A 12,685-nucleotide genomic window follows, 5' to 3' on the forward strand; every position below is an offset into this window, starting at 1 on the left:
CAGCAAGATCCCATCTCAAAAATGAAAACAAACAAAAAAACCCAAAAGATACAAAATGTATTTTGTTATTGTGTTTGTATAGATGGCACCTATTTCATTTTTAAGCTCTAAGTTTTGTGATTCTTTTCTTGAAACCACCAAGTTTCCACTCCACTTCTCCCTCCTCAATCAATTTCTTAACACAGAGTTTCTCAACTTTAGGAAACGAACTAGTATCCTATGAGGAAGTTTAATTTCTGGGAAGGTAGGAAACTAATTCAATCCTTTTAGCAGTTAGAGAAGAACCATTTATTATTAGTGACATGGATACAGACGCTCAGGAAGGGAGAGCTATGTTCTACACATTTTTATCCCATTACATTGTTAAGTTGTTTGCATATTTGATCTAGATGGTCAAGAAGCCCTAGAAGTTGACTGTAGCATTGAAAAGAGGTCTATTTTCAGTTTGGCAACTGACCTGCTAGGTTACAAAGTGAATGTAACTTGCCTAGAGGCACAAGGAGTGGTACATTAACAATCACTGTAGCCACTAAAGTGGTCTGTTGCATACAGTTTATTTCACTAGATTGCAATTTTATACACAGTATGAAGGGGTTTCCTGATAGCACATATATAGTTTACTTTCTGTACTGCTGAAGAACCAATTGTTTTTTACACTGTATCATAATACCCTATCATTAAAACATTATTCAGTGAATTTTTTCCAACTACATATAAACGGAGATTTACCACACACATTCTTTACCACGGTGCAAGAATGTCTTTATAACATATTTGAATCACAAAATGTGAGTCTAAAATACATCACTGTAATTAAAACACTACTTTAAAGTTACAATGCCCCATGTTATAGTAGCCAGATTTGATTAGTCCCTGTATAAATCACAAAGCAGTTTGGTGGATAATGTCTTGGATAACTGGCAGCAGCTTTTAACTGTAATATTTAAAAAAGAATCTTTAATTAAGAACCAGACATTCACAATTTAGAAAACTTCTTCCCTTATATGTCAGTATTCTAGTCGAAATGGGGCATTTAAAAATTTGTAGTCTCTAAAACAAGGAAAATAAATCCAACCCTCCCTTAGCTGAAAGGATGCGGTTCTAACATTAGGTTTCGTAGAAACCTAAGACTAGCATTGTGCGAGGAGTGGAAACAAGTCATAAGAAACAAAACATTTCTTTTAAAACCTCTTAGATTCCTCTGCCCCTCCCCATCTCTGTCAAACACAGAGAAAGAATACTGCATTACAAATAAAGATGTGTTTCCATGAAATGATGTAAACAAGTTAGAGGGAAAGATTTCTTCATTTTCCTATTTTGTGGAGTGGGGCAGTGGGATATCAGTTAAATAAGAAATAGAGCTCCTTAATCAAAGAATCACTTCATTACACACAAAATAGCTCGGGGCAACTGCTGAAAGCTTCTCCTGTGTTTCCTTTCCTTTTCCCCCAAGTTTGAGAATATTTGAAAGTTCAATAAATAGTAGAAAAATAATCCTTTACTTAGAAATTTTGAGATGCATCGTTTAGAGCATGAGTTCCATACAGCAACTGTGGTATCCAGGTACCGCTAAGAAACAAAGTGAAATCTTCAATGCACACATTTGTATCTGCATGTGCCACATTCCAGTCTCTGGGTAAGCAGATTCTTCTCTCTTCCAGTTAAGGAGAGCTGAATGCTTCTGGCTCTTCGAAACATTCCTCTGGCTCAGCTTCACTTGCAGGTTCCGTCTCTGTGTTTGGAGGCTCGCCTTCTGTTCCCTTCCATTAGTGTTATGGCAGGTTCGTTCATCAGGCTTATTTCCCCTCCATTTCAGAGCCAGCCTCACGTCTTCACAAATGTGACTGTGTTGTTGTTTCTCTCGTTTTTAACCATGTCATCAGGCAGGAAATGACTCAAACAACTCTGCACAAAGTACAAACATGAGGGAGGTCTCTTGCTGTGGGTTTTAAGCTGATTCTTTTTCTTTCCAGAACATTCGGTAGCTCCCAGATCTCGTCTTGGCGTGGAGGTGAGGAGATCGTTAGCATTCTGCATCAACAGTGTGTACCGTCACGGCCGCCTGTAAGTGGTGGCTATGATGAAGTGTAGGGTGGTGTGACCGGTAGTGGTGGAACTTGTGACTTAGTAGGGCAGCAGTCTGAGGCGGGGTATCCAGGTCTAAGTCCTCATCATGGTTTCCCACATCGACCCCGGCTGACAACGGGTCATTGTTGCATGGAGGATTTTCACTGTCCTCCTGCGGGCTCATGGTGCTGTAACCTAGAAAAAGAACAAAACACACACACAGCTGAGAGCTTCAAGACGCAGAGAGAAGATTCACTTGCAATTTCTAGGGCACTGGGAGGTACTCCTGCCTTTGCAATACATAGGTGCAAACACTGGCAGACTGTCAGCAGATGCTAAAGTAATTTATCTTTAAAGAGATTTAGTGATAACTCTTTTTTCCCTTAAAACAATGACACAATACGTACATAACCACTTTAGACAGCTGAGAAAGTATGCAGGAGAAAAAAAAAACCCAGAACCCTCATCCCAAATCCCCAAACCGGCAACACAAAAATGAAAATCACCCTACATCCCATCATCCATGGCTAGCCACCACTGGGGACCTACCTTTCTACACCTCTACCTAAGATAAAGATGATCTTTTTTATTAAAGAAATCCAAAAAAAGGGCAGCCTCAAGAAGAAGATCTGAACAGGCCTCAGATCCATTGGGGCTGGTGGGGAAATCTGGGCTTCAAAATGCCTGAGTGTGACACCACAATAGAACAAAAAGAACCACCACCATCACCTGCGTACTTGCTCGGTAGCAGGCACTTGTGTCAGGCAGTTCTTGCACACCATTGACGATATATTTTAATATCCATTTTACAATTCAGGAAAATGATGTTCAGAGACATTAAGGAACTTGCCCAAAGTTCTAGTGCCTAATGAAACACTAACTCCACGTATACCCACGGCAACTAGCTGTGGAATCAACTATTCTCTGTGTTAACTGCCCCACCTCCCCCATTTAAATTTAATTTCTTTTGGTATTCTAAGTAATACATGTTTCAAAGGCAAATGTCCTTGCTGATCAAAGGATTCCATTCTCAGGTTCCTGACATGTTTTTAAATATTGCAAAAATCTCCTTTAAACATTTTGAGAAGTGACAGCTCATTAATATTTCCACTGCATCTACAGTTAGCATCAATCAGCACTTACCCGTGGGTAGTGCTAGTCACAGTCATGGCTGCAAAACTGACGTTCTTGCATGCAGCCAAGCAGGAGTCATTTGTGTCTGAAACTGTATGCTCTGTGCAAAAATTCTGTCCTCAGTGAAACGTTACTCAAATGATAGAATTATATAGCTGTCAGTCCAACTTAGCAAATATTTACAGTGTACCTACAAAATACAAGTCACTGTGTTGGGCACTGGAAGACATACAAAGATGAAAGCCTGGTCCCTGCACAGGGAGCTCAAAAGCTAGTGTTTGAGAAATGAAACAAATAGAAGCATTGGTCATTCAATTATTCATTTATTGAAGACCATTGTGGAGTTGGAGCGGGAGATGAGGAAACACGAATAAGAGACGTCACCTTTCCTTAATGACTTCACAGTTGAATTTGAGATAGATGCTCACAAAGCAAAGCTTCCTCTTACACAGATAATGGTAAGTGCTATAACTGAGGTATAATTAAAATCCAGAAGAGGGAATATCTAATTCTGGCTAGGGGAATAAGGAATCTTCAGAGAATGTATATTTTAGTCGGACTGAAGTGGATGAGTAGGAGTTTGATAAGTGGATATGAAGAAAGGAACAGGATGACCACAGCCATAGAGGTGTGGATATAAAGGCCATCCCTGTTCCACGTGGCTTGGATGAGTGCTAGCAGGTAGCTGGAGAGTAGGGCAGGTGGGAGGCAGAAAGTTGAGTCAGATCATAAAGCCCATGCCGAAGAGTAGCAAATGGAGAGACCGCACAAGATTCTGAGCAGGCCAAAAAATGGCATGATCATTTGTGTTTAGAGGATGGTGGTTTGGGAGATGAAGGCAAAGGAAAGACAGTGAGCAGTTAGGAGGTTATTTCAACAGCCCACATGAGGGATAGAGAACACTAGGGCAGTGGGATTGGACAGATTTAAAAGCTATCTCAGTGGTGGAGGCAAGAGAAATTGGTAAGTCATCAGATGTAGGGGACTGTGGGGGTGAGGAGTAGTGAAAGGTGGCTACAACTTCAACTTATAATGATAAGAAAGGACAACTCACAGATTGAGTCTCAGGAAAGAAGACAAATTTTGTTTATGCCCAGCTTGATTTTGAGAGTCTGTGGGTCACATATGTGGAGATGTCTAGCCAGAATCTCAGAAGTGTCATCTGCAAATTCAGGGCAGAAGAGGAAGTGTTCACTGACATATGTGTCCACCATGACTGAGTGCCTTCTTGGTGCCAGGTGGCAGGCTAGAGGCTGGACAGGAAAGGGCTAAGGTGAGGCCTCAGCTCCTGAGAGGCCCATGGGCAAGAAGGGGAAACACCCATGTGCTAAAACAGAGGCACACAAAAGGAACTCCAAAGCCAATGAACTTGGCTTAGATCTTTGAGATGACGACAATTGGGTAGCCCTGATGGGAGAAACGAGACTCAGTAGGTAAAGACAGGGGTGTAAAGGTACTTCCAGCAGGGCCCAAGTACATGCAATGGTACAACAGCTGGAAGGGCTCTGGTGGCTTCTGGGAATGGTGAAAGCTTGGGGCTGGGGGTGGGGGCAGTGGCAGATGGCACTGGACAGACAGGCTAAGACCAGGTCAAGAAGGCTGGCTGAAGCTATGAGCTATGATCTAGAATTGGACAGTGGGAGTGGTCAGGGGGCAAGGGGGAGGCTGGACAGAAGGAAGGTGGGATCAGAGGCTCAGAGGACAGGGTGCTGGAGCATGGGCCTCGAGGAGATGGCAAAGACCTGAAGTAGGGCAGTTGCAGTGTGTGGACTTTTCAAGTGTACAGTAGGCCGGATTTGGTGAACTGAATGGACTTGCCTGGTGAAGATGCCAGGGAGCTGACATCCTTGGAAAAGGTCGAGGTTTCTAGGTTCAGATGCTGAGCAAATAGTGATGCCTTTACCCAGGATTAAGAGACCAGGAGCCAGAATAGGTTTCTCAGCTTCAGCAGTGCTAAGTCTGGAGTGTCAGATCGGATGCTGGGCTGCAAAACCTAAGTCACAAACTGCTGTGCATGTTGAAACCACTTTATGCTATATATGTAAAGAATTAAAGTAGAAAACAAGATTTTAGCAAAATCCCAGTGATTATTCCAACACATCCTGGACAGCTTCCCGTCTCTGCTCATTTACAAGCACCCACACACTAACTGATAATTCATGTTAGCATTCGAGGTGTTAGATTCATGGTGGCCTTTCTGCTTGGCTCACCCTCCCACCTTCCCTCATCTTGCTATTGTGCCTCATGCTTCAGTTGGAAAGTCTTCTCTGGGAAGCTTTCCCAACCTATTTTCCCCACCCACCTCCAGTCCTGCCAGCACACATGGGGGCTGGTGCCCCTTCTGTGATTTTACATGCATTCTGTGCACATCTCTTAGATTTTGCCATATTATAATAAAAGTATAAGGCTATCTATCTATTAGCAAATTCTTTCTTAAATAGTGAGTTCCTGTTTATCTTTGTACCCCTAGTATTTAACATAACTCACACAAAGCAGGAACTTAAAAACAACTGCTGCCCCACCCCCCACCAACGTATACTATACTCCCAAAGCAATGGCATCAATGAATTTTGTAGTTACCTATGGCTTTGCCTGGTATGACATTCACTAGTCTCATCTAATAATGAAGACATTCTAGGATACAGTGGACTCTATCCAGGGGTTATAACAGAATCCAGTGACACTCTGAACCTGGCTGGTCACAGGTCCTGGATTCATATCCAGGACGGTAGTGATGGTGCAGCTGTCTCCAAGGCAACTCAGGAGGGCACCCATCTCTTCATCTCAGGATGGCACCCCCATCTCTTCTGCTACTGCTTTCTGATAGGAACCTCAACAGAGGTGCTTTCAGAGTAAAACTCTCATACTATGGCCATTCCAGTTAATTTCCTTACTATGATACCATTGCTCAACCCCTCTGTAACTTCCTCTTATTTCAATAATTGATGGAAATCTGAAGGGGTCAGGGGAGAAGGGAATAGCAAGTTGTGGAGAAGCAGGAGAAAGACAAACACATTTTCTTATTCAGCAAGTTAATTGTTTGCTCAGTGCCAGGCAATTCTGTTGAGCACTGGGAAGGGTGATGAATTAAGACAGACATAGTCCCTGACTCATGGAGGAAGAGGCACTATTTGAAACACAAAGGATATTTGCAAACACTTCCAAGGAAAAATTTCTTTACTGTCCAAAGGCTTATGTAGCAAAGTGTCTGCAAATACAATCTCAAGTGAGAAATGGGCTTTAAAAAGGAGGTCAGGCATCTATAAAAAAGAGCTGAGATTAGGTTTTTGTTCTTTGACAGTCTGCTTATATATTTATCTGATAGTTCCTAAGAAACTTCGTTTGATTATAAGGGGTGTGACGTCCCTCTGGGGACGCACTCACCATCTCGTGGCCACAGAGTGTAACTGCAGGAGAATACCTGTGCACCTCTAGAAAATGGTCTTACGTTCATCTACAAATTTTTTGACCAGGTTTTTAAGGTTCAGAATTTGCTTTTTAAGTATTTTGGAATTTGCCACGAACTAGGGGGAAACTTCCTCTACAAAGAAAAAAATGTTGCCTAATATACACTTACATAAAGTTTCTGATGAGATAGTAACCAAAATACAAATTCACAAGGAACAAATAACATATAGGTGTTTTTTGACTTAAAAATAAGCCAATAGATGATTGGACAGAACATGATATTTTTAAGAGAAATGGGCAAAGCAGATAGATAGTTGAAAACATACACAGGTAGTAATTGTTTCTAACCTCCACTTATGAGGGTAACACTGCTGAAAATCAGTCATTCTAAGTGGTCTTAGACTATGGACCAAAATGATTCTACTTTCAAAAAACATTCTCAATTGGAGTAGTTTTTCTTAACATACAACAATTAAAATTAGATTCTTTTGAAGAACGAAATTCTGTTGGCGACATAAAATATTTCTAAATAAAAATACACCCTAAAGTTTCTAAGTTTAGTTTGGTAACATTCAATTTTAATTCAATTCTAGGATCACAACTCTGAACCATACCATGAGAGCCTAGGCTGTTGTGCAGTCATGTATTTACAGACTTGAGTTTCCTTTTGTGTAACACACTCAAGGATTCATGTGGAAATACTCTGATCAGGGAGCACAGAATCATGGCGCCACGATCCTACCAGTTCAAGGGCCAGTCAATGCCAGTTCCTCCATGGGGTCTCCCATAATTTACTCGCAGATAAAAGTGAACTCTCGCCCCTTTCCTTCTTTGTCCTACTCTTTTAAGGAAGCTGTCATATTCCATCTTTTATCAAGCATATTAATACATGCATTCATTTAAAGCTTCCTCCTAGACTGTAAATTCCTTCAGGGCAGGGTAGGCACAGAGGTAGGGAGGTCAACCCTGAGCACTGTGCCTATCATATGTCATTTCATTTCATCCTCATTGCAACTCCACCCAGCAGGTTTTCTTTTTTGTTTGTTTGTTTTTTGAGACAGCTCTGTCTTAAAGAGCTCAAATAGCTCTCGGCTAGAGTGCAGGGGTGCAAACATGGCTCACTGCAACCTCAACCTCCTGGGCTCAAGTGATCTTCCTACCTCAGTCTCCTGAGTAGCTGGGACTACAGGCATGTACCACCATGCGTGGCTAATTTTTTTACTTTGTAGAGACAGGGTCTCACCATATTGCCCAGACTGCAGTAAGAATTTTTAATCCTACTTTTAAGTATTAGGAAACTCAGGTCTAAGGTAGCTCACTAAGGTCTCAACAGCTTGTGGAAAAAAAACGGGGAGAAGTAGGCTTCAAAGTGAATTGGCTTTACCCTATCTCCTAAGCTCTTCCTCTACACCAAGCTGTCATGAGGAAGTACCAACTCCCATCTGTAGCCCCCTCCACAGTGTACTAGGGTATAGCCATGCCTTGTGTAATGACAGAGATACATCCTGAGAAATGTGTCCTTAGGCAATTTCATCACTGTACAAATGTCATAGAGTGTACTTTCACAAACCTAGATGGTACAGCCTCCTACACACCTCAGCTATATGGCATAGCCTATTCTTCTAGGCTACAAACCTGTGCCACATGTTACTGCACTGAATACTGTAGGCAACCACAACACAATTGTACACAATACTGTAGGTAATACTATAGGTATTTACATATCTAAACATAGAAGAGGTACCAGAAAAATACAGTATAAAAGATTTTTAAAAATGGTACACCTGTGGCCGGGTGCAGTGGCTCATGCCTGTAATCCCAGCACTTTGGGAGGGTGAGGTGGGCAGATCACCTGAGGTCGAGAGTTCAAGACCAGCCTGACCAACACGTAAAAACCCAGTCTCTTCCAAAAATACAAAATTAGCTGGGCATGGTGGCACGTGCCTGTAATCCCAGTTACTCGGGAGGCTGAAGCAGGAGAATCGCTTGAACCCAGGAGATGAAGGTTGCGGTGAGCCCAGATTGTGCCATTGCACTCCAGCCTGGGCAACAAGAGCATAACTCCATCTCAAAAAAACAAAAAACAAAAAAGGTACACCTGTATAGAACACTTACCATAAACGGGGCTTGCAGGATTGGTAGTTGCTCTGTGTGAGCCAGTGAGTGAGTAGAGTGAATGTGAAGGCCCAGGACATCAGTGTATACTACCGTAGACTTTATAAACACCATATACACTTAGGCTACTCTAAATTTATTAAACATTTTTTTCTGTCTTCAATAATAAACCTCTGCTTACTATAACTTTTTTGCTTTAGAAGCTTTTAAACTTTTTAAACTTTTTGACCATTTTGTAATAACAGGTTAAAATACTGACACATTGTACAGCTGTGCAAAAATATTTCCTTTCGTTATATCCTTATTCTATAAGCTTTTTTTCTAGTTTAAAAATTTTTACGTTTCACTTTTTAAACTTTTTGGTTAAAAACTAAGACATAGCATCTCCAAAAAAAGAAGAAAAAACAAAGAAAATCCACGAATATAATTAAATGTCAGATAAAATACCAAAAAAAAAAAAAAAATTTTACCACAAACGAGATCCTCAATATGTAAGGAATGATAGTTTTGAAGTACAGTGAGCCAAGATCGCGCCTTTGTGCTCCAGCTTGGGCAACAAGAGTGAGACTCCGTCTCAAAAAATAAAGCACACACACCAAAAAACTAAGACACAAACACACACATTAGCCCAGGCCTAAACAGGGTCAGGATCATCAAGATGTCACTAGGCAACAGGAATTTTTCAGCTCCAGTATAATCTTATGGGACCCTGTAGTATATGCGAAGTGTTGTTATGCAGTGCATAACTGTGCATAGCAGATGCCAATACATCCACCAAATAGGAGAGTAGAGCATACACAGATGAGCAAGTGTGCCGACAAAACAATTAGATTTCCTTGTTTAATGGGTGTATATAGCTTCACCTCTAGGCATCACAGGGACATTAACTCAATGCCACTATTTTTAGTGACCCACGTACTGGTTCAAGGGATGCCAACACGCATTTAAATTCTATTGATTTTATGAGGCATTTGGAATATGGGGAGTGTCAATGCCTTCCCCTTCTTTTGGTGTTACATTCTGTCTGCATGAGAAACTATTTTTCATTCCTTGGGGATAACAGGGATCCAATTATGGTGAAAAATGAAAGGAACCAAGCCCTTAGCTGGATGCCTTAGTGTTCAGATACGGACACTGCACCCTTCCTTTTATCTAAGCTGTTGCTTCATATGCCATTTCACTAAGACAATGGGAGAGGCTAATGGAACATCATAAACATCACTCAGAATCCTAATTTGGTATTGATGCAATTCCTATTGAGGAACACAGAGAAAAAGGAGTCTGTATTTCAGAGAGAGAAAAGGATTCAGTATTTCTGCTGAATAAGAAATTATTTCTCTTGAACTTTAGTAGCCTCAAACCTGTTTTATTATTCAAACAAGAAGGCACAGAACTGCCTGGCAGCAGGAATTTATGCAGGTTCAAAGGTTTGTAGGGAAAAAAGCAAAAAAGTCAAAGAAACTGAAAAATTTAAGTTCTGCTGTGGTTCTCCATAGAAACCCGAAGTTTCTATTTAGTTGGCGGGAATAATGTCATTCAAAGCCCAAATTAACAGTCTCCAATTTATAAAACAGAGCTTTAGCTGCTCTTCTTTGCCCTGGCTGTAGTGGAAAAGGTGATGTTGGTTGCTTTGAGGAATATCTATTTCTGCATTTTTTAGTATAGATACAGGGAACACCCTGTTGGAGGACTTTTTTTTTTTTTTTCCAGGATAGGTATGGAAAAAGCTAAGTCAAAAAGGCTTAAGTACATTATTTATGTATTAAAAAAAGGGACTTGATTCTGGGAGGAAAATACAGATTTCTGGAAAATTAAACAGCTATCTTAAAAAAATAAAAAGATTTTACAATGGCAGGAAAAACACTACCCATGCCTGTTGTATTTTTGTGGAACCGTGGCAGTGATGCTTATAGACTGGGATACATCTGCTGTTCTTTGCAACAATGAGCAATATGGACTCAGAGAAGGAGAGAAGCCATGTGGGATGGCCAAGTCTTTGGCAGAGCATGTGGATTTTGTCAGTTACCTAGCACTCGGCACCTCTTCACAATTTGGCCTTGACCCTTCCAGAGCATCTTATAGGCACTTATACAACTCCATGACTTTGTACACACTGGTCCTTTGGCCTCTAATATTCTTTGCCCCTACCTTTTCTTTAATCACCCCCTCAAGGCTCAGTGCAAATGTTGCTTCTTGCTTCTTTGGTGAAGGCTTCTCTGAGCTCCCCAGACCATGCCAGAGGTCAGGGCAAGAGAATGCTGGAGGACAGCACAGATTCTTCTCATGCCCCAAGGGGACATGGCTAAAAAAGCTCTTAAAGATCCTGCTGTTTGCCAGCCAACACTGGAGAGCGGGACCTAAGAGGATGCTGATTTTATGGAAAAGCAAGTGGGATGGCAAGCAGGCTCCATTTAGACAATATGAATCCTTCTGTATGGAGAAAAACTTGAAAGCAATCTGTGTGCCCAGAGGAGTGCCAAGACATAAGCAAAACTGTCCTTGGGCTCTTATAAGGGTGGCATGCTGGGGTGTGTCTTTTTGGAAAATCATGTCAAAATAGGGTGTGAGCATCATCCCACAGGAGTACACGAGGTTCCTCGGGTCTTCAAATGCAGGAAGCTAGACCTTACCATGATCACTTTCTGTTCCTGATCGACCCCAGTAGCGGCGCCTTCTTTCTGGACTGTGTGCATGTCGTTCGATGACCGCAGCTATAAACCGAGTGTTGCTGACTGTGGGAAGTCAAGGACAGTTAATGTCACTCTTATGTCAGTATCTCTGTAGTTTCAAGCACATTTGCTCTGAGAGGGCTCATTTACATGCTGGGAGAATTCTCTTTGGAAAGCCAGAATAAATCATTTTTTAAACAATTCTGGGGATTGGGGTGCTGATTTTAGAACTGGTGCAGTGAGAGGAATTTAATGACATATCTCCAATGTGCATCAGGAAGCTGTGGTCTAGTAGGTAAAGGCCAGGCTGTCTTAAGACTAATGGAAATCTCTTTTGATAAAGAAAATGCTCTTTTTTCCTCCCTGAGTTGTACGTACTAGTTAAAGGATTTTTTAAAAAAATGCATCCCTGAAACTTCCTTTTCTAAAATACTATGGTTGGGAAATAAAGAGCAAGAGAAATAAAGGAAAGGGTTAGCTGTTTTAGGCCAACACACTTAATGCAAAAAAAAAAAAAATCATAAAATCTTTTGAGATTCTTTAAAACAAAACAAAGACCTACACATACTCCTAACAAAAAAAGACGGAAAAAAACAACTAAAAAAACCCAGTCACCGTGTCAAAGCTTCTTAAATTTTAATACAAGCCAAAAGGATATAAGAAAGAATATTTATTCTGGATTAGCCTCCTGCTGACACATTCTGCAGCAAGGCAGCTGAATACTCACTGATGCCTCTGTCTTCGTGGCTGTCGTCGTCCCTTTCATCTCTGTCATTCTCCAGGTTGGACATACGCACTGACATTTCTACCCATCATTAAAAAGAGAGAAACATGACTATTTAATCAAACAAAATCACCCGCTTTAATACCCTGCTGAGCGCTTGTTTGATGGCTGGGTGACAGCATTCCATCAAGAATGAATCCCATCTTAGAAGGGAATGAACTGATGCCCCATTTTTTTTTTTAAAGGAGGAGGGAGCAGGAATCCAAACAAGAAGAACAAGTAATCAAGAGACATCTGAAATCGACTTCTGAGAAAGGAGGAGAAAAGAAGTTGATTGAGGCCAACAAATCTTTAATCCTCTACTAAAGTACTGAAACAGAAGGAAAGGGATTGAAAACATGACTGACTGTGTTGGTAAAATGGTGCAACAAAAGCCTCCAAAAGGCCAGGCAAAAGCTAATACTGGACGACGGTCATCCTCAGTCTAGCTGAATCTCACCAAGGGAAGCACATAGTGATTATCCCTGTTACTAAATCAGGCAACATTACTCCATGATTCCCCTTCAGG

The 12,685-nt window shown here is 41.2% G+C and overlaps 1 protein-coding gene across 6 annotated transcripts in view; it reads right to left on the reverse strand.

The window, feature by feature from the left end:
- Positions 1–264: 264 nt before the first annotated feature.
- CACHD1 (cache domain containing 1) overlaps positions 265–12,685 on the reverse strand; it is a 227,102-nt gene continuing 214,681 nt past the window's right edge. For 5 of the 6 annotated variants that reach the window (XM_015434748.3, XM_005543158.4, XM_065521147.1 and 2 more), the window contains 3 exons: positions 12,121–12,198; positions 11,355–11,456; positions 265–2,262 (listed from right to left, as the gene is read on the reverse strand). In XM_015434748.3, the coding sequence (XP_015290234.3) occupies positions 2,024–2,262; positions 11,355–11,456; positions 12,121–12,198 (419 nt within the window). In that variant the 3' untranslated portion in view covers positions 265–2,023. Of the gene's footprint in view, positions 2,263–5,015; positions 5,235–11,354; positions 11,457–12,120; positions 12,199–12,685 lie in introns of those variants that run through there. The other variant, XM_065521140.2, reaches the window with a different exon arrangement.

The sequence above is a fragment of the Macaca fascicularis genome, chromosome 1, assembly GCF_037993035.2.
Source record: "Macaca fascicularis isolate 582-1 chromosome 1, T2T-MFA8v1.1".
NCBI lineage: Eukaryota > Metazoa > Chordata > Mammalia > Primates > Cercopithecidae > Macaca > Macaca fascicularis.